The sequence below is a fragment of the Camelus bactrianus genome, chromosome 17, assembly GCF_048773025.1.
Source record: "Camelus bactrianus isolate YW-2024 breed Bactrian camel chromosome 17, ASM4877302v1, whole genome shotgun sequence".
NCBI classification, from domain to species: domain Eukaryota; kingdom Metazoa; phylum Chordata; class Mammalia; order Artiodactyla; family Camelidae; genus Camelus; species Camelus bactrianus.
The window spans coordinates 46,968,416-46,996,146 of NC_133555.1; the positions used below are offsets into that span (position 1 = coordinate 46,968,416).

At 40.6% G+C, this 27,731-nt stretch overlaps 1 protein-coding gene across 17 annotated transcripts in view; it reads right to left on the reverse strand.

Annotated features, from left to right (window-relative positions):
• Positions 1–27,731, reverse strand: part of RBMS3 (RNA binding motif single stranded interacting protein 3) — a 627,961-nt gene that overhangs the window by 209,362 nt on the left and 390,868 nt on the right. For all 17 annotated transcript variants that reach the window (XM_074345363.1, XM_045520121.2, XM_045520114.2 and 14 more), the window contains one exon: positions 14,338–14,417. In XM_074345363.1, coding sequence (XP_074201464.1) covers positions 14,338–14,417 — 80 coding nt within the window. The remainder of the gene's footprint in view (positions 1–14,337; positions 14,418–27,731) is intronic.

Consider the following 27,731-nt stretch of genomic DNA (forward strand, 5'->3'; position numbering starts at 1 on the left):
TGCTGATGAGGAAATTGAGGCACAGAGAGGTTAAGCAATTTGCCCAAAGTTACACATCTAGTAAGTGGCGGAACTAAATCCTGGGATCAGTCAGCCCACTTACTAAGGATGCGTCTGAGCAATTTACATAAATTCTGAAAGTCTCAGCCATCTACCAGACAGAACAGTACCTTTTCCCTAAGGGCACTTTGAGAATGTTCGGGATATAATGACCCTCCCCATTCTCCCCAGAAGGTAAGTATCCATTGATTGAATGTGGAGATGGGGACACACAGACAATTTCTGGTGCTAACTGTATCTTTCCCCACCGCCCCTGCCCAGCTGTATTGAGATTTAATTGATAAGTAACATGTATATTTAGTTTAAGTGTTCAAGGTGTTGATCGGATACATGCATATATTGGTTTGATTACCTCCACAGTGTTGGCCAATACCTCCTCTAACTTTTTCTTTGAGGAGATTTTGGTGTCCAAAAGCGGAATTGAAGAAATGACATACAAAGAGCAACAAGAGAAGCACTCTACAGGCAGAAAGAAACAGAAAAGACAGAAACAGAAAGACAAACACGCAGAAACGGGAAATGCCTACGTCCTGAAGTTAAAACAGGAAACCCAAAGACAGAAATAATCTGCCTTGCAAGAACCAAAAGAGTGTAAAATAATTCTACTCAATCCAGAATGTGTGTTTCTGTGCCAAACAGCAAGAGATTAACAGTGTCAACAAAACAGCTTGATAAAAATTTTCTGAACAAGTGACAGAGGTCAAGAGGAGAAACTCTAGGTGCTATTGACAAAGGATTTCATTAAGCCATCAGGGACAAAGCGGGTAAATATTTATCCAAATGACAGTTCCAATCAATGTAAAGGTTAACGAGTCCTTTCTGCTGACGGCACAGGACACTTCAGCTCCCACGCACGATGGGCATAAACTGTAGGAACTTTCGGAAGAGAGAAACCTTTGAAAAGGCTAGAGTTGGGTTCTCAAAGGATTGTAATTAGGAAAAAAAAACAGGTCTAATTGCTAGTTGCAGAATTATAACAGCCAACAGGATGTCTGGAGTTCCAACACATTTATTGTATATCATTTTTGCTTCTTTGAATTTTCACAGCCCATTCCTTTTTTTTTTTTTTTTTTTTTAATCTGGAGACAGGAAAGTAGGAAGCAGAATGGAGAGATACCTTACCTTTCATGGGAAAGAAAAGGATACTTGTGCACTGAACACAGCACTTCTATCCACAGAAAGCTTTAGAGATTTAAATATTTAACAGTTTACAAAGAGGAACATCTTATGCAAAATATTTCTATGTGGAAGCATCATAGTTGATAGTTTCTAAGTTACTTACAAATTGGATGTATTATTGAGACAGTATTAAGAAATCACTCTGGAATACTGTACTCCGTGTTTTAGAATTTGATTCAGTGTATCTCCATTCAGCCTCTCCTATGTTTAAATGTTAAGCATGGGAGGAGGTATTAAGGATAAAACAGGCATAATTCTGCCATCCAGTGAGATAAGGTAAAGGTACAGGAATCGACACATACGGCTGCAACCACAAACGGATGCCCCAAATCGGAGAAAATGATTCAATGTGATGCAGTGAGAGCTGAGAGCAGGGGAGCTGGAAATCAGTAAAGTCTGCACAAAACAGGTTGTATTCATTATTTTCTTTTTTTTTTTTCAGGTTGTACTTATTTTTAAGCAGGATTTTTGCGGGGGACATGAGGATAGAAGGGGACTGCAGGACCTGTGAACTGGAGATGCAGAGATATGCTGAGAAATCATTACAAGAAGCCTGAGATTGTTTTATGTTTTTTATAGTTGTTTTACCTAAAATAATGACCATCCGCTTTAACATAGCCATCTTGGGCCTATCAGAAGTGTGACCAGTGTGACCAGCACTTATCAATCGGGGGGTCACCACGGCAAATTTCAGGTAAATATTTACCTGGTATGCTAATTTTTTCTAACCATCCCAGAAAACTGCTGAGCTCCAGTTGGGACACTTTTAATTAATTGGACATCGTTCTAGAATGAGGTATGGCAAATGTGTGCAAACGGTTGGAAATGGAAGGGTGGTCTTAACGTAGCTCTAAGGGAGTATGCCTCACACAGTCCATGGACTAGATGATGCCCATCAATGACTTCAGAAGTTAAATTATACTTCCAGCCTACAGGGTGGATACTGATGAAATGATTCTCGCGAGGCAAATAGATGCTACCTCTAATGGTAAGGTCTTCCGCCTCCTGCCAGAACTCCCATGGAGCTGTACAAACATCTCTTCGTGAATCCTGACAACACTTTTGTAAAGGAGGCATTAGAAACATCTAGTGGAAACAGGCGGTTCCATGAGGAACCTGGCAAGAGACTAGCTAACTTGCCCACGTTCAAAAGTAACAAGAGACAGAACCAAAATTCCAACCAAGACCCATCAGCCTCCAAGGGAGAAGTGAGATTCTCTATACAGTTTGCTCTCCCACTAACGAAATTCACAGATGAGACAGAGTATCTCAACCACAAGGCTCTCATAGAATTCATGACCTAAGCAGATGTCGCCCTTTTAACATCCAAGCTGCAGCAAAAAAGCAAAACACCAGTTCCTGGGATGAGAAAAGTGATGGGGCCATCAAAGGATACAAACAAAGTGGTATCTTCTCAAAATAAATTCCAGGAGAAATTTTTATCTTTAATTCTTATCTCTGTTACATGACCTCACTGGGTTAAAATTATAACCAGTTATTAAGGATGGCTAGATATCTATTTTCCTTACAGAACTCTCATATTAGGTTAAGAGGCAATAAGCTTAAAGAAACCATGAATTTGGGATGCCATCAAAGGAGATGTCATAACTTTTTGAAAATTAGAAAAAAACATGTGAAAACTAATAGTATATAGTGTTGAATTACATATTACTCTTTATTATTTTAGTATTATTTTAGTATTTTTACTTTAGCATTGTTTTAGTATTATTTTAGTAGTAGTATTTACTACAGCTAACAGAGGTAGAAGTCTGCACTTAAGATGACTCACACATGGTGAAAACAACTTCGTGGCGCCGTCCAGCTGTTAAGATGCGTGCTACGTGAAATTAGCAGCCACAAGGACACAGAGTAGTTCTTATGATGATAACCCAACTCCTGCGTTACAGCTGTGGTTAGCCTTCTGCCTCTTAAATATTATCCTTAAACTCTCCCTAAATTCTGGGAGACCCACATGCCATTCACAAATCACACGGATCCGTACCCACAAACCCAGCATACCACAGATGCTGCGTATGCACAAACCTAGCAATAAAGAATTTCAATAAAACATTCACATATTCTGTCAAGTATACCACTTGCTAATAAAATGATCGTGCAAATCTTTAGAAAAATAACCATTGTCTCTGCATTTGCAAACAAAAACAAAAAACACCCACTACGGATTAAGGAATCTGCTCGCTCGTTTCCAAAAAATAAACCACCAAAACTAGTAGTGCAACTCGTTTAATGAAAGCGTATTTCTTAATTATTTGACTTAAAATCACTTTCTAGAAGACATCCAGTTGTTCAACATAAGATCAGAAAGATAAGAGGATGTTTTAAACTTCCTATTTCTCATGGCTGCCTTTTTTAGTTTTTTCTAACTCTGAGAAGATGAAAGGGCTTGAATCTTGAATTTTACTCTATAAGCAACATTCAGAGTTGGTAAGTTTTGTTTATTGTTTGCTTGTATTTTTGCTTCAGGACCTCTTTACCCCCTTGACAATTATTAAAGACTCCAAAGAGCTTTTGTTTGCATAGGTTAAATCTATGTAGATTTACCATTTCAAAAAACAAAACAGAAAGTTTAGAATTTGTTTCCTTATTAACTTGCGCCAGCTAGCAATCATAAATCCATCACATGAAAACATGTGATACATTTTTATCAAAAAAAAAAAAAAAGCCAAAACCCCAATAAAGATGAGAGTGGACTTATTTTATATTTGTGCAAATCTCTGTAATGTCTGGCTTAACAGAAGACAGCTGGATTCGATTCTCATATCCGCTTCCGAATTCAGTCTGTTGCTGTATCACACATCATGCAGCCTCTGAGAAATGCCACTCTATACTCCCAAGAGATTCAGAGTGAAAAAGGCAAATAATATGCCGATATTATGAAAATATGTTGACCTTGCAGACCACCGGAAAGGGAAAGCATCCCAGGGACCCCACAGGTCTCTGGACTTCCATTTGGCTCAAAGACACCATGTTATCTCAAAGTGATTGCACATAAAAATAGGTTAGTTTCAGTATTTGATTTCAATGCTTTTGTGCCTTGTTAAGAATTTTGGTATTAAAACCCCATGATCGTATATACTGGTACATTGTTGATGCTTCTGGATGCACCTTTATCAGGACACATTAGGATTAGCTAAACCACTCACTCACAGGACACGGGACTGCAACTCTACCCACTGCTACAAATGTCTTGTCAATAGTCAAACTGTCTTTGCTTTTTACAGGGAAGCCGTCAACTATCAACAACGGTGCCTTAATTAGCGTGTGTCTGGTTTGTCCTTCTCCAGGGGGTCACGGAAACTGTGGAGATGGTATAGGTCTCATCAGGAGCAAAACTGGGGTGTAGATAGCACAACAGCTGTCAATCACTGCTCAAGGGCAGCCCCCACCAGGGGGGCTGTAACTTCCTAGATACTTCCAGCTCTCATTGTGTGCAGGCAAATCAGCCCCCCTGCCCCTGAAGGCAGCCCACCTAGGAGAAGAGATGTAGGCTGACGGGAGTCAGGCAAGCACCCCGGGAGGGCTGACATCTGCCCTAATACCGATCAGCTAGAAATCAACTTCAACTGTTGAATTGTTCACTTCAGGGTATTTCAGTGACTCAGCTAGTAACAACTATCTGATAAACTTCTGGTCCACGGTAAGTCCCACTCTCAGTTCAAAAGAAAATGGCTCTACTTACAGCCTCCTAATATTGCTATGGGATTGTAACACACTTTGGCTGAGAAATACATTTTTGTAAATTCGCTGAAAGTTTTTAATCAACTGGATCATAACAATCACTTAAATAACTAAGAATGTAATCACTTGGACAATAAGACTATACAATGGACCGTTGAACAACCCAGGTTTGGACTGGGCAGGGCCACTTATACTAGGCATCTTTTCAGTAGTAAATACTATGGTACTGCACGATCTGAGGTTGGTTGGGTCCATGGATGCAGATACGGAGGGACTGCACGTACAGAGAACAGACTATAAGTTATACAAGGATTTTCAGCTGCTCCAAGGGTTAGTGTCCCTAGCCCTCGGTTGCTCAAGGGCCAGCTGTACATCTGTGTTAACATTTAGTAAGTACTGACAGCTTCCTCCCTGGACTTTTAGTCTGGTCTCAAAACTAAGTTTTCCTGGGGGACTCAGCTATGCAGAGATTCAGGGCACTGTCTCTCTTTAACTCACACTGCAAAGAGCTGGGGTGGACCGTCCCCTCTGCTTTAGGTGTACCCACCTCAAACTTAAGGTTGATTATCAGCTATACACTTGCTTTGAGCTCTTCTAAACCCTAATGATTTTTCAATAACAGGAATTATTGAAAGCAAGTATGAAGGCTGAGAGTTACGAGATTTGCATAAATTTAGATTTTCAGTGGTATACGTTTCCTGGCATATTTTATGGAACCAGATGGCTCGAAATAATATTTGATTTCCTTGGGTCAATAATATTCTCTGAGATCTTAGAACCATCTCCGAAGACTCTCTTCTCAGATGTTTAACAGTGTTCCATTCTAATATATCCTTTTAAGATGGTATAAAGAAACTGTAAAGCCAAAATAATTAACAAGAAAGTTTTTCCTGTTTAACACACAAGCAACCCAAAGGATATAGAAGAGGTTCAAAAATAGAAGAAACAAAGAAAGTTCTCCAGAGGCTGTTTATAATGTAACTTAGAAATAGTTCAGACGATATTCAGTTGAAATGAGTTATGTGCCAGTCTAGTAGTTTTCTGTTACTGCTGTAGTGGGGGCATAAAATGACACAAATTCACTACCTTCTGTTTCTGTAATATCAAAGTCTGACACTGATTCCACTGGGATAAAACCACGGTGTCAAACATGCTGGGTTCCTTTGTCTATTTCAGCTTCCAGAGCCTGCCCACACGACTTCATCTTCAAGACCAGTGATGGTGGGTCAAGTTCTTCTGCTGTATCTCTCTGATCTCCTGTGCTGCCCCCTTCCCACTTTTAAGGACCCCTGTGATTCCACTGGGCCCACTCAAATAATCTGGAGTAATTTCTCTACTTTACGGTCAGTTTATTAGCAGCGTTAATTCCAACTCCACCCTCAATTCCTCTGCCAAAGGACTGGGGACTAGGACTTAGAGATCTTTCGGGGGGAGAGGGGGCATTATTCTGCCTATCAAAAGTGGATATTTACTTATTTAACAAATAATTATCGTACTCCTCTGTCACAGGCATTGGGTTAGATGCCGGAAACATACAATAAACAGCAAGGTGCAATCCTTAAATTCAAAGAGTTTATAGGTTAGTGGTTTGAGGGCCAAAGGAAAGATAAGCATCAAAGTTCTTTCTTAGAAAAATGTACAATCCAATGGGATGAATGTGTCTTTAAATTAAATTTAATATATTTAAGAATTCATAAATTAAGTATATGAATCCTAAACAAGAGATCATAAACATGCTAATTCCCTACAAAAGATTTCTTTCTCTGTACTGAAAAATGACTAAAATAATAGTGAATTGATTCATCATTCATCTGCTTGAAGAGGTAAGAAATCAGAGGACACAGTTACAAATCAAACACACGATGGCTGGCTCAGAGCTTGCCTAATGAGCATGTTCATTTATAGTCCTCTCAAAATATTTCCTTAAATTTTGCAGACTTTTCATTAAAAAAAATTAGATCATAAATAATGAGCTGTGTGCGTGGCAGGCTTCTCGGTGGTTACTGAGAGAGAGTGGCTATCCATTTATCTCAAAATTGGTCAGAATGTATTTTTAAATCAATCCTATTAAATGAGATCCTGGATTTGGAAATGCACTAAGCACTCAATTATTCAGAGCTTGGTTTCTATGGCTTGTGTCTTAATTGGTCTGAAGCTGCTCAACTCTCTCTGCTTGCGAAGAGGACGCGTATGGACAGACACCAAATGGTTTAACTACTCATTAGTGATGGTGACAGAAGGCAAAGTCCAACTTCATCTTAGAAATAAAATGAAGGCTTTCTGATTTGGTTTGTGTGTCTCCACTGTGAAATCTTCCAAGCGGAAATTTCTGGAGACCTGAATGGAGTTATCATTTTAGATGAAAAAAAAAACGGGTGAAGATGATTCGTGATTCTGGAGATGCACAGAAAAAACGTCTTCATCCTCCTCAATTCCACAAAATTATGACAGCTTAAAAAAAATCGGATTCTCGAGCCAAGTGCAGACTCTGGACAAATGCTGCTACCACTCACCAGTGCTTACACGTAATTATAGAAAATATATGGTCAGGACTACACATTGTTCGTATCACATTGATTAAACACTACAAATTTTATTATGTCATTATATTATTATTGTAATAATAAGCCAATGTTCCTACTTCCTCTAGGCAGAGAGAAGTAACATTATGCCAAATGGATAAAAGCACAGACCAAGAAACTCTCTTTTCTGTTTATTCTCAAGATATTCACATTTTTATGTGAAAAAAGAAAAAAAGGGGCGGGGGGACAAAAGTACAGCATATGAATAGTGCTTAACCAGATCCAGTGGCAGTAAGTTAAGATCTAAACAGTATTTCAGTATAAATTAGGCAAGACCATTTTCCATGTCAGAAAGCAGAATTCATCACTGCACCATCCAAGAATGAGTTCCTTAAAGAAATAACAATTTGATCGCCAGCGTAACACCTTGAAACGGAGTCTTGGACAAATGAAGGTTTTCAAAATTAACTAGAATCTTTCTCAATCAAACTAAGTTTCTTACTCTTGTGAATATGTAGCTCTCTTTCTGCATATTTAGGTATACAAATGTGGTTGTAGAGAAGTTTTCTCAAAAATTAAGATAAGATGTAAAGATTTTTCTCAAAGTGTCCTCCAAGTCTGTGGATGACAAAGGAGGTGGACCTCCCCGCCCTCACCCCACCCATACACCCTGAGGAATGCCATTTAAAGCAAATAGAAGTCTGAGAGTTATTCAATTCATGGATTTCAAAGAACATTTGTCAACTTCAAAGAACATTTATTGAGAAACTACCCTGAGCTAATAATAAGCAAGAACACTTGAATCAACGACAAAAACAAACAAACAAAAACCCAACAAACAAAACCCTGGTTTAGACAACTCAGAATCAAATACATAAGCAAAAAATCACGGTGGCACTGTTCACAGTTCCTGCCTTTCTCTTATGAAGATTAGAACTTCAGAGAAAACCGAAGGAAGGGTGAGGTTTGCTGAGGAAACCAACAGTGATGCTGAAAAATCTTCCAGCATCCTCATGAGAAGCCTGGAGCAGTTCAGCTAAAGATCACCTCCATCTCCCTTACTGGACCCATCAACAGCAGACACCACTCTGCCTTTATCCAAGACCCAAACCTCACAAACTCCTTTCTCTATGTTATAATTTTCTGCACCTGCCCCTCATGTTCGCTTTGATGGTTTCCCTATGACTATTTCCTGGTCCCTCAGTTTCTCCCTTTTGTCATCAACCATTCACCTCGTCACATCTTCAGCTGTTCTGATTTCAGTCGTGTCACTGCCTTCCTCCATCTCTCTTGATAAATTTAAACCCTCACTGCCATCTGTCTGGTACCACAAATACTTGCCTTTGCCATCCCTAATATGTGGCTTGTAAATGCTGCTGTAAATTGTTTCCAAAGTAATGAAACCAACGTATTTGGTCTGTGAAATTCACTTCCCTACTTGAGCTGTATCGACTTTCCTCTACGGCCAGAAGTTCTAAAATCAAAATAGAATTCTCCACTGTGATTCCTGAATCACCCACCTTAATTTGAGTTTCCCCAAATCAGAGCCTGGGATGAGATAGTTTAACTGGAAGCTGATGTCAGAAAGCATTTATAACAGAAAAGTAAAAGAAAGAAGAAAGAAAAGCCAATAAAAGGTGTCTCACTGAGCTTGTAACTACTATAGGCAACGCCTTAAGAAATGCTGTGGATTGTGACTTGGAACTGTCCCTCCAAAGGATGAGGGGCTCAACCCTGTCTGCTAACTCTCATAGCACATTGTTTGAGAGTTGTCCCAGGGAGTGATAATGTCCCTAAAGCTTGCAGAAAACCTGTATCAGGTTGAGAAAGGTTTTTATAGATTTTTGCCCTGAAGTAGCAAAGTAGAGAGATTTGGTGTGTGTTTGCCTCTAGGACGCATCCATCCCTCCCGCAGCTGCCATCGGCAGGTGGAGGGGAGGGAGGGAGGAGAGGGAAGGGGTGTGTAGCTTGGGGGCACAAAACCCATTCCAATCAGTCGTAGTCTCCTGAAGACGATCCCCTGTATCTTCTCTGACTGGCTTCTCCTCATCCGGATATAAAAATATAATCATCTCTATCCCCTTTCTTATTTAATTAGTTACCAACCAACTCATAAAATACCTTCCCAGCATCAGATGTGACTCCACAGAAAGGCTGAGAAATGAATGACCAAGCCCACGCCCCCAGAACTCACTCTAGGACACCGTGGACCATGACGTTGTCAGGTTACTCTTGAAATTCACCAACGACGTCCCAACAGCATCTCACCACAGAGCAACTAACACGTGTTTGGTGGATAGAAATAAACTAGAAAGCATCACTAATATTAAAGATGAGACACTTCCCAGAAAGTAGCTCCTAAGTACTGAAAAAATCCTGTTATTAATGAGAAATCTAAGCCAACGCCCAGTCGGGGACTGCGGTCTTGGGCAAGTTTATTACGCAAATGAGGCTTTCATTTCACAGAGAAGAACAACAGAGCAGAACCATAAAGATGTATTTTTACTGAACTGTACACAATAATATTTTCCCGTGTGCTGCTTTTTATTCAACTACCGTTGCATTTGTGACTTAAAACAGATCGGTGCTACTGTGGAATCACTGGTTGGGAGAGCGCAACATTTTCCACTGATAAAAACTTTTGTACCTGTTGCTCAAATATTCAGAATTATAATATAAATTTCATTTTAGTACACTGCTGATATTTTACTCTGGGGGATGTTTTCAATTGAAACAAAAAAACATTTATTTTTTGGTTTTCTTAAAAATATTATCAGATTTTAAATATTTTTCCTTGAATATTTCCATAAATATACATCCAAAGTCCTACAAATATTTTATTTAAATAAACACAAAATAGTAAAACCATAGGTTAAAGCATCGAGTAGGCACACAGTTTTACTTTGTTAGAAAAATATGATTCTTCTGTCAATTTTTTGTCTAGATTTCTGTTAATCAGATTTGGTAAAATTATAAAGATCCCAAAATATGGTGAGCTCTCTTTCAACCCTTCCCTACTTCTTGGAGTCTGACTGGGATTAGAAATAATTATCACAAAAGTAAGAAAATCATACTAAAGTGGGTTATTCGATTTTCTTCTGGAAAGACTGCTCCACCAATGAGAGCATGTGCTTACAAGCAGAAGTCTAGTCTGAGAGCAAATCATGATTTATCTTTTCTCAAGCTAGCCTGTGTGTTCTGTTCATCCGTACATATCCTTATACGTGGAAGCCTTTCCTGCATGGTGTACCACTCTGTTTGGGGAAGGGGGACGGGGCTCTGTGAAAGTGAGCCTTTCAAATTCACACCCTACAGGTCACTGAAGCATCTGGGAACTTAAACCCTTTGCTTCTGCCAGGGGTTGAAGAATGGAATGCTTTGGGCTGCTGTGCAATTTGTTTTGGGAGAAAGAAATGTCTGGGGTTAGGCAAGCAAGCAACTAATGGTGCTTCATTTTGTCCATAAAACAACAAGATCGATACGTATGACAGGCAATGTTTATGCAACACTGTTTCCTTTTCCTTCTAGGGGAGGGAGAAAATACTGGATGATTCCCTTCTGCAGATGGCTGCAATGACTAATGCTATTTAATGTGTCTTTGGCCTTTCCTTCCTACCTGCTGGCCACAGCACAGCTGCCTGATCTCAGTTAATTTCCTGTGCCAGAATTCAACTTAATAGATTTTTTGCATGTATATTTAGCTTTAATGATCCAAGTACTCAAAATCTAGGGATAACGTAAGAATTCAAAGTGAACAGAGCTAGTCTGTAGGTTGTAAAAGGCATTAACGATCGATAATACGTTCATTAAAATTAGATCTTTTATGAACAAATAGGAGGAACTCAGAGAGAGAAAGTCTGATCTATGTCAAAGTTTCGGGTTGAAGTGGATTTCTTTTCTTTTTCTTCTATAGAAATGACCCATTTGTAAGCGAGACGGTCATCTCAGAAAAATTAACTTTGCTTCTCCTTTATGGGGAATTATCATCAAGAGTGACAGAACCAAAATCTCATGATATTTACCCGACTGCAGGCACGCATTTCCCCAAGGCATCCCTCAGTGGAGAGGTAAGGAATGTGACCATGTTACCAACTGCTCTCTTCTTGCTTAGAGCGAGGTAAGAAGCAGGGCTTGATCTTTTCAACAGCTTTCTTAGGGTCTGAAGATCTCAGGTCATTTTTGGATCATTGTGGACCCCTCGTTCACACAACCTTAAAGCACTGCATTGAAACCATCAACGTACAGGTCTAAAACCCCACAAGTTTCTGAGTTCAAAGGTGCCAAGTCTTGATAAGGTAGAATGCTGAGATTTTTACAAGCTTTTGAATTCTATTTTAATTGCAAGTGGCTCAGATCAATTATAGGTGGTTTTATTTAGCACCCACAAGCAACGACAATCTCTCGAAAGCTGTATCAGTATTAAAAAGAGAATTGATCACTTCTTTCGACAATATCAAAGGAATCACTTCCAATCAGATATCAGGGCTCACAGTGACATCGCCCAGACTCCAAGATGGAAGAGAGAACTGGATTAAGATATGAGTTTCTGAAAATAAGATTTCAACCATCTACAACAAAAAAAGCAGTGAGGACCAAGGAAGGCTAACAGAATGCCCCCAGGTTTAATTACCACTGCCATGACTTGATAAATGTACCCAGCAAAGTCATTTTACTGCTGTACCTTTGAAAACACCCACATCTTGCATTACGTCATTTTATTCCATGTCAAACTTAAAGATGAAAAATTATATATCTTCTACTAGCATTTGAAGCCTTTACTAAATTCGATTTGATTTCCAAAGTAGGCATAAATAAGCAAATTCAAGTGTTGATGACGATCAGCATTGTATATTTAATTCTGTTGTACTGAGTGTAAATCCCAGAAGCATGAAGTTGTATTTCTTAAGAGTGTCATCACTGAGCATAATTATTTTGCCTCTCATGTTCCCACGAGATAAACTTGAGTGAGAAACTCATAACCAAGTTCTTGCTATTCACAGTGTTTCCATTGGGTGTAGCTATGATATTAGGCAGGTTAATATCACAGCCTGTGTCTTCAGGAAAGACATTTAGGGAATCTGTAGTGACTTGCTTAGTCTTTAGCATTAAATTGTATTAGTCAGCTCTATGTTCTATGGGTGAGATCAAATAAAACAATTTCAAATCAATCAGGTCAAAAAGGATTTCAATGTCCTCCTCCAAAAAGAAAGAAACATAAAAAACTGAGACCTATGTTAAAACTTGAATCAACATAAGTGCCACATAATTTGTTCCTTCTTGAATTTTTTATATAAGCGTATAATTCACATCTAGTGTGAACGCCTTCCCTGTAGGTTGGATGAAATGGGATATTTAAGGGGAAAATCCTTTAACAACGCAACTCCTTTATTCAACAGTGGGTCTGAGCAGAGTGTCTTAAAATGTCCTTTCTATAAGGGAAAAAAAAAAGCATTTCTCCTAAAATGCAAGGACAGCTTCTGTGCTGAGATGAAAACTTCTAACTCTTTTCTTAATAACACCATATGTCTCCAGTTGGCTCATAATGCAGTCAGTTCTCCGGGGAACGTTGCACATGGAAGATAACCAAACCAAGGTGCAGGCTTCACTGCTGACCTGCGATTTACCATGGGTCCTACTTGGATTTCCCAGATCACACAAGTGTCAGTCTGAAGGTCCAGTCCCCTTTCTCAATATCCTTCCAAAACTTAGCGAGTCAGGAAAGGCACTCGATCCCGCCACAAAAATACTTCTCTTTTTGTTCTGATCTCCTTTTCTATATAAACTTGGCATATTTTAAGGAACCAAATGCTCAACCCCCAGACTCTCCAACCACAGATTTTAAATAGTAGATACATTACATGGCAGACACTAGAGATGCAGCTGAGAATCATCAAAAGAAACACTAATGTTTAAGACTGAAGAAGTCACATTTTTCCTCCTGAGAATCACCGATCATAATAAAGCAACAAATAACCAACGTGGACTAGTCGGATATTTCTTTATCTGTTATCACTCATTTTTAGAATTTCATTCCCTCTTTAATATTTTAATGCGTGAGTAAGATAGAATTTTTCTTCCAGTTTTATCGAGATATGAGTGAGATAAATTAATACTAAATACTTCTCACATATACTACTACCAAGTTGATATCAAGTTGAGGCATCTCCAGCCTGCATCCTGATAGATGAGATATATTCAACTGTTTTATGTTGATTTTAATTCCTAACAGCATAACTTATTCCATGTTATGATGTGTGTCAAATCTTAAGAATTTTGCCTTTGGAAATGTGAAATGCCCAGAGGTCAGCTAGATTGGTGCTTCTCTGATGAATGGACGGTTTAAAACACAATTTCAGTGTATATTTGATATTTTTGAAAAATACCAAGTTATGCCTAAGATTCTGTGATCATGTCATATTGCTATAACCATTTCTAAATGCCGGCTCTCCCTTTCTGTACTCTTCCTGTCATGGGCTGGTAAGATGTTTGAGGACTGGCCTCAATCTGTGGTTTCCTCTGTTATTTTATTTATAACATATCACTCTTTAGACATTTTATAAATTAGAAATCAGGGTACCAATATTAATAATAGGAGTCATAAACTTTCTTTACCTCAAGTCCATTTTTAACTATTCTTTAACGTTTTTCCTCTAATTCACTTTAGGGAATTAACAGCAGAGATTCAAAAGGCAGGCCAAAGAAGAATCCCCAAGAAGCTTTTGGTCGTTTTGAGAAAGATGAGTTGTTCAATTAAAAAAATACATATTTATAAAAGCAAATTTTTCCCTCCCGGTGACCAACCACGGTTCTTACCATCGACTTATTCTGATAATATCAACCAGCCTAGACACTATTTAATGATTATGGCATTTCTTACCTGGAATGCCTGGTGGTGTTTTCAGATATTTTCCATTAAAATGTTGAATCACCACTTCACATTTTTCAGTAGACTCCATTCTGGGAAAAGAAGTAAACAGGGAATCATTGACTATCGTGAGGTTGTGCACATCCAGGAAAAACAAACAGAAAAGGAAAATAAGAAAGCTGTAGGAAAAACTTGATTGGAGAAGTTTACCCGAACTGTCAACCGTTGCCATGACCACCATGACTAGGTAGAACATCGCAAACTCATCACTGCCGAGAGCATCATTTACTCTAGGGGATTTCGCCTCTGTGGATCACTCCGTGCTGAGTCATCACCCAGACGTAATCCTGAGGCGTTATGTTATTGAATCTACACAATAGTTCTTGGCACTTGCAAGCGCTCCATCAGCATCTGTTGAATGTCCAACTTAGCAAACCTGAGAGGCTGGTCTAGTCACTGGTCTTCAGACCGAAGAGGGCAGCGACGTTTAGAGCGATGACCCCCTTGGCAGTAAGTGAGAGAGTTGGGCTTTTAGCTGAGGCATGGGTGACCCCAACCTGCACCGTAAGTACTCAGCGGCACCCCAAGGGACTCCGCAAATCAAGGTGAGGGGATGGGCTGTGTTGAAACAACTCGCAGCCTAAAGGAGAGATTCACACCACAGTGCTGTCATCAGCACCATGACACCTTTATTGAGAACCCACTGGGTGAGGGCGACAGCAGAGAGCGACTTGAGGTTCCAACTGTGGGAGGAGGACGTAAATACACAAACCGCAGGTCCTGAACTTTCTTCATGTTGAATTTTGGACAATTGTCTATTTTTTCACACTAGATATCAATATTCCTAGACCAGGTTTCTTATGCCCAATTTTGGCAACCTACATACAAGCTAAAGACAGAACATTTGGGACCAGACCACCGTAATGTCACCGTTAGCAGTATCGCCATCTCCTGAGGAGCGGAGCATCAGCAACACTTTCTAAATAATTAAATGCATCCTTTATTATTTTGTAGAATTGGGTGGGGAAGATAAAAATTCAAGGGTTGATTCTGATCAAAAGAAATTAATTCCCATGAACAGTACACTGAAGGGAAAAATTGACATAAAAAAGGCACACATCCATATAAGACTGAGTAGGAAATGTGTGAAATTTGTCTAAAAGGCAAAGTATGAGTTTGGATTTTCCGCTGTGTTACTAAGAGGGGCTGACTTGGACTGGAGCCCTTTGACACAATTTGTGAAACTTTCCTACCTCGAAATTTTTATGTGTGTTTTCAGGATCAGATTACACGACTTACACGACCGTATGACGTGCAGAGGAAATAAATAATAAGAAAAAAAACATATATATATACATAAATGCCAAATAAGTTATATATTTATTACAGCTACAGGAATTCAAATGTGAGAGGAATTGCAGAAGCCAGGAAAATGCTGAGAAGTGGGCACAGAAGACAAGAAAGGCCTTTGCAGAAGTAAGCAGGGAAGGGGCTGAGCTGGGCGGGTGACAAGCTGTGTCCCTGTCGATGGGACACAGTGAAAAGAACTGTGGCCAGATGGAAGATCCATGTGGGGAAACTCTTGGAGATGAACTGAGAGATGCAGACGAGGGCATTGGAGTTACCAGGTTAAAGAATTTGAAGATGGTATCAAAACCACATTCTGTTTGAGAGCTGTAATTATTTTATGATTCAAATTAAAAAAAATTCTGATGTATATTCCCATGAAACATGAAAAAAATGCACTTTTTTTTTTTTTTTTTTTTTGCATTGCTACATGTGGCAAACCAAAGCAGGACCAATTTCAGGGTCATGAGACCCACACAGCACCTGAGCCCTGTGCTTAGAAAATCTTTGAGCTAGCTTTTAAGCTCTGCTGTCACCATCTTGAAATTCTTTATACTTTCTAAACAAGGGGTCCTGTATTCTTAATTTTCACTGGGTCCCGTAAATGACAGCTGGTCCTGCTATAAGGAAGCGCAGAAGACTAAGCTGACATTAATAGGCTGGAATTAATCAGACACCTCGTGGATCCACAGAGTGTTATTTTGAAGGACATCTGAAGAGTGAATCACTTTTGGGTCCCAATGAAAAACTAAAACTCTTCAAGCTTAATAACTTTTTTTTTTTTTTTAGCTTTTTATCAAAGTGTAAGTTGATGTACAGCGTTAGTTTTAGGTGTACAGCGTTAGTTTTAGGTGTACAGCAAAGTGATTCAGTTACACATATACATACTTATATGCATTTTCTTTTCCGATTCCTTTCCATTATATGTTATTACAAGAAATTGAATATAGTTCCCTGTGCTCCACAGTAGGTGCTTGCTGTTTATCTAGTTTATATATAGTAGTGTGTGTCTGTTAGTCCCCGACCCCTTATAACATCTGATTTTAAGAAGTAAAAAATAAAAACCAAAAATAGCATTTTGTTCACTGTTTAATCACAAACTCCCCCAAATCAGAGGATATTTGGATTAAAGAGACAAGAGGAATGGTCCCCCACTTCCAAACATTTACGAGACGCTAAGTACAGTTTTGCTAACTCCTTCAGGTTTTCTTTCCAGTGGAACCTTTTTTGTCTTCCAACTCATTCTTTATTTTTTTAAGCAAGAAACTTCCATTTCTAGGAACAAAAGAACTCTATTCTGTTCTTTCTCTCTTCCCACGGGATCCACCGTCTCTTGTCTCTGAGGGAAAGTAACCCCTCCCTCCTAGCAGAGCCATGAATGGGGGAGGAAATGTAAGCCCTTAATTACTACAGATGTTACTTTATGGAATTTTTATTCCAGGAGAGCTACAGAGCGAAAGGCGTATGCCCCAGAGCCCCCTCTCTGTTCAGTCTCTCTCTGGGTGCTCATCAAGAGAAAAGGCAGTTAAGGATCTAAAGTCTGCGAATCAAGCCCCTCCTCTTTGTCTGTAAAATGGCCCGGCACGCTAAACAAACACTGACACTGAACGGGGTTGGTGTGCACCTGTGTGTGCTTGCTAATTTCCCAAAACGTGTTTTAGAGAACACAGAAGAGGCCAAAGAAAAAGCCAAGGGGCCAACCCACTCCACCCACCCAAAATAATTTTTTCCTGGTTTGAAACCCTCGAGGCTTCCCCTTTGGAGTCTCTCCTACCATCGATCGTCTTCTCTTAGGACAGTTTTACAGCCACGTCCAGCTGGGTGGGGGCTGTTTCTATGAGCACAAAGACAGCAGCCTGGTGTTCACTTTGGCTTCATTCAGATTTCACTAAATGAGTGTCTGCAGTGAGCCTTCGGAGACTCTCGCCTCCGAAAGAATAAATGCAATAAAATCTGCTTTCTGTAGCTGCTGGCGCTTCGTGTCAAACCACGTTACGCGGCACCACCCAGCAGTGACAATTTCATTTTAATACACAGGGCGCATTTTCACGAGGCAAAGCAGTCCCGGCCAAGACGCCAGCAATATGGGAGCTGCGAAGGGGAAAGGCTCGGCACCGCTGCTCAGGCATGTCATGTGGGATCAGAACAAAAGTGGGACCCGCGGAGCTCCGGGAGGGGGGACGGCTGCATGTGAATGGCCACCGTAGGAAGAACGCGCCCGTTTTCTGCTCCAGTTTTGCAATTAGCCGCTTTGAAAGGCCAGCCCGAGCTCTCTGCAATCTGCCACACGCTCCAGCTGAAACTGACACTAGCATTATCGAGTGGGTCTGAAAAGGCAGCACACCGGACGAGGCTGCCTCTCCGTGTCCCCTTCAGAGGGGACACTGAATCATTACAACGGCAACTATTCTTCCCAGGCGGTACCCGAAGCCCCCGACATCCCTCAGAACAGCTCGCGTGCCGGGCCGACCATTCACCAGGCGATGCTTTAATTAGGTTCCTACAAGGCTCCAATCATCGTATAAAGCCTCAGGGTTTTCTGTCAGGTCTGATGTTTAAATATAAACACACATTAAAGGTTCTGTTTGACATTCTTTCTTGTCTCAGTGCCTAGGAACCTGGCTTCAGTCGTTCGAAGCGCATCGCTGAATTGTGACTTTAGTAAAGAAACTGCTTTCCCAACAGCTACTCAGAGGAGTAACTTTCACAGCCAGTACAGTCCCCGCAGGCAAATGACATCAGGTGAGAGCCTGATCCAATATTAGTAGAATGTTCTGCGTCGGACGTAACACAAGAGGTAGAAAAGGCTTTGGTAAAACTATTTGCAGCCCATCTGTCTCACCCCAATAGGGAAGCTCTCCACGCATGATCCTAAAGCAATAAGCATTATTCACCATGTATTTAAAACAAATCCACCCTGTCATTTATTACGGTTAATTAGAGGTTTCCACCATTGTGAAATTCTTTGTGGTTTTGCAATCACAGGCTCTGTACAAATTATTGGCAACTTGGAACACACAACTTTGCAAGCCAGTCATCCCTGTTTCCGGTGAAGGGTCCACATGAAAAGAGTTCGAAAAGTACTAAAATGTGCACCCCTTCTGACATTTAGAAAACAAATTATGTGATTTCCGTCTTAATCCCTTGTGACAGAAGGAATAATAGTGAGTTTCGGGGGCAGGATGAGCGAGTGAGTGGAATTTTTTTCTTAGTTTTTGCTATTGGTTTTCTTCTTCCAGGCTGCTTGATATTCTTAGGAGGCCAATGTCTTATGTGCCAGATAATGCAGCGCAGGGGTCTCCCTGCCTCCTCCCTTCGCAGAGACCTATTCTGGTGGTGCCCTGCTTACCATCGCAACACATCCCTCTTACGAAATGGAATTGTGGACAATATTTAGTTCCAGAAGACCCTCTCCAAAGTTTGAGAATCCCGTATTTGGGGGACTAGAAATAGCCAAAGATATCAACTTCCCTATTGCACAGATGAAGCAACTAACACTAGAAGGCAGCTTCTCTAAAGACTAGTTAGTAACAGAAACAGGCTCACAGACACAGAAAACAAACTTATGGTTACGGGGGGAGGAGGGGGAGAGGGTGCGAAGGGATAAGTTGGGAGTTCGAGATTTGCAGATACTAACTGCTACATATAAAACAGAGAAACAACAAGTTCATACTGTACAGCACAGGGACCTATATTCAATACCTTGTAGTAACTTATGGTGAAAAAGAATATGAAAACGAATACATGTATGTTCATCACAGAAAGTCTGAGACACTGTCAGAAACCAGAGCAGGCTGATCAGAAAAACAACCAAGGGGAGGAGGGTATAGCTCAGGGGTAGAGTGCGTACCTAGCACGCACAAGGTCCTGGGTTCAATCCCTAGTACCTCCTTCAAATACAAATAAATATACCTAATTACAAGGAAGGAAGAAAGGAAGGAAGGAAGGAAGAAAGAAAGGAAGAAAGAAAGACAGACAGACAACCAAGTTCAACATGGTACCAGGAACTGGATGCTGGAACAGAAAGAGGATATCAATGGAAAAACTTGGAAAAACTTGGTGAAATTCAAATGAGGTCTGGGGTTTAGTTAATAACATATCAATGTCAATTTCTTGATTTTGACACACGTGTCATGGTATGCAAGGCATTAACCATGGGGGAAACTGGATGTAGGGCATACGAAAACTCTAACTCTTCTGTAAAAATAAACTCATTCCAAAATTAAAAAGCTTATTTAAAAAAGACTGTACATTAAAATTATTAGGGAACAGTTTCAAAAAATACCAATGTCCGAGCCCCAGCCCAGGAGATTCTGACTCAAGTGCTTTGGCATAAAGTCCATCCACAGAGTTTTCAAAGCTACCCAGGTGATGCCAGTGCGTAGCCAGGGGTGAAAATCACTGTTCTGGAGCTCTCCGTCAGGTTCCCCAAACTGGAAACCATGGACCAAATCCAGCTTTCAGGGATGTTTGCTTGGGCTGCAAAGAGTTTTTGACAAATCTGAAATAGACGTTGACATTTAAAGACTCGGCGACTTGACAAGAAAATCTGAATTTCTGATTTCCCTCGAAAGATGAGATGAGGAGTGAGATGAGGTATTTTCTGCATGACAATCACGGTATAATAAAAATAACCGTGAGCTTTGCCTTTGGTTCTTGGGACAGGACTCCTAAAATCCTTGGGATTTCCTGAGCCATAGGAATGTCCTTTGGGATTCATAATGAATCACTTCTGACTGTATCTGAGTTTATGCTGATGAGAAGATCCAAGGTGAGACCTTAGATGGCTTCAGAATAGGGCTGGTCACCAAAAGACCAAGTAATTAGAGGGCTGGAGCTTTCAGGGCCACCCTTCAACCTCTGTGGGTGGCTGAATGGAGACTGAACTCAACCACCAATGGCCAATGATTTAATCAATAATGCCTATGTGATGAAGCCTCCATAAAAACCACTGTAACAACAGGGTTTGGGAAGCGTATGGGTTGGTGGACACACTGATGTGTCGGGAGGGTGGCGCACCCACGGAGGGCGGAGGAGCTCTGAGCCATTTCTCCCACCCCTGCTCTGCCCTGAGCATCTCTTCCCTTTGGCCATTCCTGAGCTGTATCCTCCATGAGATGCGGGTAAACATGTAAGTGTTTTCTTGAGTTCTAGTGAATTTTCAAACCTGAGGGGGGTTCGTGGGAACCCCCAGATCTGTAGCTGGCGGGGCAGAAGTGTGGGGGGCCTGGGTACGCCGTGTGTGGTTTCATCACGCAGGCAGTGTAACATCACGACCTTCCACACCCAGAGGAAACAAACACCTGCCCAAATAAATATATAATGTAAAAAAAACAAACAAAAACCAAGAATAAAGGAAAAGAAGCGAGAGGGTAGACCAGGGGTTTTCTTTTCAGCGGATCACATCTGCTGGCAATTGAGGGGAATTAAAATGACCAAAAGGAGTAACAGCCCAATTTCTTTTCCATCTCTGCAAACACAATTGTAACCTGTTTCTGTGCAAACACAGCTGTCGTTTGGAGATGGCTAATCACTAAGTTTACATTTTAGAGATTTTCCTTGCTCACATTCGATTTCCCAGTTCCCTGCGTGTTTGAGACAGTAACGGCACATGAATCGGCCAAACGGCAAGGCAGAAACGTTGACCCAAAGAGGGACTTAAGGTAGATACGATCAAAACACTTTCCAAACAATGAAAACACACTGCGATCAGCTTCACGGTCATTTTTAAAGCATCATATATTTGCCTCCAGAGGCAATATTGCTATTTGCTTTTTAATGTTTTTAAACATTTCAATATTTTCATTATGTTTATTCTGAATCAGAGTTCGCTATTTTAGGAGGTGGGAGAAATTAAGAAGGAAGACTGCCAAGCAGGAGAAAGCAAGTCACTCAAGTGTCATTGCAGTTCAAGCCATTCAAAGTACAAAAACCGTATTTTCCATCGGCTGTTTATACTGACTTTTAATCATCAGGCTGATCCGTGTCTTCCTATAACCATGATTATCTTTTTTTCTTACTTAATGAAAAGAAGGAAGAACTGAACTGATTTATTTGGGAAACTTGCTGATTTGACGGGGAGAGGAAGAAGACAGGATTGCCTGTATGTTAAAAGTCATTCTCAAACAAAACTCCATGAGAATCAAATTAAGAGGAGTGGGGGGGGGGGCGGGGAGAGGAAACAAAGTTCTCTGGGCTCAGCGGTCTCTCACGCCCTTTAGCTCACCAGGGGACAGTCAATGTGTTTCTTAAAGAGGTTCTGTGTTCCCAGATGTTGAAGCAGGATTAATCGTGAATGCTTTTCCTTCTCTACTTGGGGTCATTCTTTGCTGGCCTCTCAAGACGCGCGTTCAATGTGATTTTTGTTAGACAAACGGTCTCATGTTTCTGGGGATGGGAAACGGACAGCATGAGCGCACGGTTGTGTCCCTCCAGACTCGGGCTGATGGATGTTGTGACCGTCACGCTGGAAGGGAAGGCGAGGTAGCCTGCTGGCATCCGCTGGCCCTGCAGCGGTGGCTCTGACCGTGTGACTGTCAGCATTGCCACTGTCAACTTTTGTTTCTGGCCGTTTACGACTTGGCTATAAAATGCTGCCTGCTGGGGACGTGGCTCTTACAAAATTGTTTTAAGTTACCAAAAAAAAAAAAAAAAAAACAACCAAAAAACCAGAACGGCAATAAAATAAAATGTCTGTGATTTCAGACACTATCTAGTGCTTCTGGAACTTTAAAAAGCCTGTAACTGTGGCATCTGTGAACCCTACTGGCATTCAAATGAAGGCTTTGAAGTTCATCCAAAGCATCATTATCAGTAAAGATACCTACCACCTTTGCTTTGAAGAGGTGATTATCAAAGAAGATTAATGTATAGCTTGCAAGTAAAATGATGATGAGTGGGTTCTTTCTCAGGAATTTTAGGCTTGCCTACACGTGAATCGAGAACCACATCTGGAGGGGGAGGGTGTAGCTCAAATGGTAGAGCGCATGCTTAGCACACACAAGGTCCTGGGTTCAATCCCCAGTGCCTCCTCCGAAAATCAATAAATAAGTAAACCTAATTACCTCCTCCTCAAAAAAAAATTTTTTTTTAAAAAAGAACCACATCCAGGATTTTGCCCCAAGATGATAGAATAGAAAACTCCAAGCACCCCTCCTCTCACTGGGACCACCAAGATCACAACCATTTACAGAGCAACTGTCAAGGAAGAAGACCGTGCCTTACCAGAGAAGGTCGTCCACAACCTAAGATACGAAGAAGGAGCCACAGTGGGGGGGGGGGGGGGGGGCAGAGTCATGGCGAAGTCAGGACCCACACGCCCCAGTGGGAGAACCACTGATGGGAGGGTTATTACAACCACAGAGGTGCTCCCCCAAGGAGCCCCCCAGCCTGAGGCTCCCGAACCAGGAAGACAAGCCCCCCAAAAGTTTGTCTTTGAAAGTCAGTGGAGCTTACTTTCCAGAGACCCAGAAGACTGTGGGAAATAGAGACTCCACTCTTCAAGGGGGGACACAGAAGCTCACAGGCTCCAGAACCAGTGCAGAAGTAGTCATTTGAAAGGAGGCTGGGTCAGACCCACCTGCTGACCTCGGAGTGTCTCCCCAAGAATAAAATACCTAAGGAGGTAAAAGACCTCTACTCAGAAAACTATGAAACACTGATGAAGGAAATTGAAGATGGCACAACAAAATGGAAAGACAAACTGTGCTCACAGACTTCAAGAATTAATATTGTTAAAATGGCCCTACTACCAAGGCAATCTACAGATTCAGTGTGATTCCTACCAAAATACCAAGAGCATTTTTCACCAGAACTAGAATAAATAATTTTAAACTTCTTATGGAAACACCAAAGATCCCAAATAGTCACAACAATCTTGAGAATAAAGAACAGAGCTGGAAGGAATTATGCTTCCTGGCTTCAGACTAGACTACAAAGCTACAGTAATCAAAACAGTATGGTACTGGCACAAAAACAAACAGATCAATAGAACAGAGCAGAGAGCCCAGAAATAAACCCACGCACTTACGGTCAATTAATCTATGACAAAGGCGGCAAGAATATACAATGAGGAAAAGATAATCTCTTTTATAAGTGGTGCTGGGAAACCAAGACAGCTACACGTAAAAGAATAAAATTAAAATATTTTCTCTTACCATATACACAAATTAACTCAAAATGTAAGACTAGAAACCATAAAACTCCTAGAAGAAAACATAGGCAAAACACTCTGACATCAATCATAGAAAAATTTTTAATCTGTCTCCTAAGCAAAGGAAACAAAAGCAAAAATAAACAAATGGGATCTAATTAAATTTAAAAGCTTTTGCATAGCAAAGGGAACCATCAACAAAACAAAAAGACAGCCTTCTGAATTGGAAAAATTTGCAAATGATATGATGAATAAGAAGTTAATATCCAAAATATTTAAAAAGTACACATAACTCAATATTAAAAAAAAAAAACCTAACAGCTAGATTAAAAAATAGGCAGAAGACCTGAATAGACATTTTTTCAATGAAGACATACAAATGGCCCATAGGCACATTAAAAAATGCTCAGCATTGCTAATTATCAGAGAAATGCAAATCAGAACCAAATGACATATCACCTCACAACTCCCAGAATGGCTGTTATCAAAAAGAACACAAATTACAAGTGTTGGCAAGGACATGGAGAAAAGGGAACCCTCCTGCACTGTTGGTGGGAATGTAAATTGGTGCAGCCTCTATGGAAAACAGTATGGAGGTTCCTCAGAAAACTAAAACTAAATCTACCATGTGATCCAGCAATTCCACTCCTGGGTATCTAACCAAGGAAAACACAGACAGTAATTGGAAAAGGTACATGCATCCCAATATTTCTGGCAGCATTATTTACAATAGCCAAGATATGGAAAGATCCTATGTGTTGATCAACTGATGAATGGATAAAGTGATACACACACACACACACACACACACACACACACACACACACACACACACACACAGATACCATGGAATACTACTCAGCCATATAAAAGAATAAAATGTTGCCATTTGTAACAACATGGATGAAGCTGGAGGATATTAAGCTTAGTGAAACAAGTCAGAGAGAAAGATAAATACTATATATGTTATCACTTACACGTGGAATCTAAAAAAATACAACCAACTAGTTAAAATAATAAAAAAGAAACAGATATAGAGAACAAACCAGCGGTTACCAATGGGAAAAGGGATGAGAGGAGTGTCAAGATAGGGGCAGGGTATTAAGAGGTACTAACTAGTATGTATACAATAAATGACACATTGTACAGCACCGGCTATACACTGTAGAACCAATATTTTATAAAAACTATAAACGGAGCATAATGTATAAAGATTTCAAATCAATATGTTGAACATCAGAAACTAATATAACAAGTGAAGATGACACAGGAAAAACACACCTGGCAGCTAGATGTTACCAATGACACCTGTCAAAAAAAAATTATTCATGTCACATGGATTGAAATAGTCATCAAGTTAAGAGCTGTGTACAATTTACTAGGCATAATTAGAGGCTGACTTTTATCTCAATTGCATAAGCGTTTTATCTTTTTATTTTTTTTGTTGGGGGGAGGTAATTAGGTTTATTTATTTATTTTTTAATGGAGATACTGGGGAATTGAACCCAGGACCTCGTGCGTGCTAGGAACACCCTCTACCCACTGTGCTATACCTTCCTCCCTAACATTTTCTTTTAATAATGCCTGTGACTCTGTGAACTTTCAGAGGACGAAACAACTTGTCAACCAATCAGAGTTGGGTTGATGGTGGTGTAATAGAAATTTCTCTAATATTCCAGGACAGTCATTTCAGAATCGGAGGATCGTGATCATCAGATGCTATGTCCCTGATTATTGCTACAGTCATACAAAAAAAAGATTTTATTTATTCATCATCAAAAATTAAACTCAGTTATGTGTCAGACAGCATTCTGGTTGCTGGGACAGGTACGAAGAAGAAGACATGGTCCCTATTCCTGAGCAGATAGGGAGAAAGTGACTGGAGTGATGAGGTTAGTCATTAGCACATTTTGAGAACGTGCAGTTTCAACAGAGGCACCAATAGGAACCAACTCCGCCTGGAACAGTCTCTAAGAGTGGAGCCCAGCAACCGGAGTCTTTGCAGACCCTCCAGATGATTCTGAGAACCAGTCCTAACGCCCTCAGATGCTGTTTCTCAAATTTCTGAGAGCAGCAGAGTTGCCCAAGGTGCTTATTAAAACCTCTCCCCTTCCTCTAATGCTGATTCAGTGGGTCCACGTGAGATCCAAATATCTGCATTTCTAACAATTTCCCAGGTGATGCTGTGGCTTCCGTCCTGAAAACTACTTTGAGAACCACATTCATTGCACGTCTCCCTTGCTCTCTCTCACCATCTGTGTCCCATCCTTGGAAGAAGTGAGGAAAGGAAGACTCAAGATCGTATCTGTTCTGTACGTCAGAGGGGGCGCCCCAGTTGAGAGTCTGGGTGGGAAAAGGATGATATTTTTCAAAGGAGGAAAACTTGTTTAAGAGTTACTTTGTGAACGATCACGTTAGTGATGGCCGTAGCCACAGCCGTTTGAGAAACGTTCAAGTGTGAAGAAGCAGGAATTTGAGCGGCTCTTCTTACATGGGGAATAGCTAAAATTATTTCCTCACACCACCAAATGAGGCCAATCACGTGAGACCCTGCTCCTTGGAATTTCAGGTGTAAGATACATGGAGAGGAAGGAAGACAGCTCAGTGGCAGACCATGTGCTTAGCATGCACGAGGTCCTGGGGCCAACTCCATTAAAAACTAACAAAAAACTAAAAATAAGAATTAGAAAAAAAGACACACGGAGGATGAAACACCTATTCTGTATCAGTGTCCTGGCCTTTTATAAAAGAGAGGCAAATTCATATTTTCTTTTGGTTTCTGGGGCAATAAGAAATCACTGGCTTGACTCGAACCTATGTTTTCCCTTTCAATCCACATGGAAATTTCTGAAATTGGAAAACGCATGATTCCGAGTAGAGAGACCTAACTCTCCATACCAGAATGTGATGGATAATTCACATTTAAAGCTCAACGTTTTAAAAGACCATGCAAGCCGTTTCTCCACCTAGGAACTTCATAGTTATGCAGTCTACCACCCACCCACCCGATCATCCAAAAATGGAAAAGAAAATTTTATGAAAAGAAATGTGCAATGCAGTGGGTGATGATGGAATTTCAAGAGTGATTTAATGATGACTGTGATCAATTTCACTCGAGGAAACAAAAACCAAACTTTGACGGGAGCTGTTATAGAGCACCTAATTTTGTCTGAAGGCTGGACTTGGAGGTCAGTGATGACTTCTTTGCAGGAAAGACCTTAAGCTTAAGCTGATGTCTGAGGGATGAAGGCAGAAGCCGGGGAGGAATCACAGAGAGTGTAACAGTCAAGGAGGCAGCTGGTGCCCAGGACAGGAGGTGGGAAGACAGACAGCCAGGAAGATGAGGCGTGTTGGGGATAAGGCCCTCAAGGACAGTGTTGACCAGGTAGGCAAACCCAATCACTCAGGCCATATAGAAGGGAAGTCAGCAGGCCCCTGACATGATCAGACCTGCATTTTTAAAGAATCGCTTTCTGGGAGAGGGTGTAGCTCAACTGGTAGAGCACATGCTTAACATGCACGAGATCCTGGGTTCAATTCCAGTACCTCCTCTGAAAATAAAGATGCAAATAAACCTAATTACCTTCCCTCTCAAAAAAAAAAAAAAAAAAACCCAAAAACAAAATAAATAAATACATTTATTTAAAAAAAAGAATCACTTGTGGCTTCTATTTGCAGAATGCACTGAGGAAGACAGGCTGCATTCAGAGAGGGCGTAAAATCACAGTTAAAACTCCCTTCTTCCCTCAGTTCCCAAAGAAAAGAAAACCTGTGCAGGTTTTGCTCTGTGACGATGTCACATACTACGATCACAGTCAGGCCCCTTACTGCCTGCATTACTTGGCACTTAATGATGAATATTCTTCATTTTCAGCAAACTCCAAATGGACAGAAGAGATAAATGTGG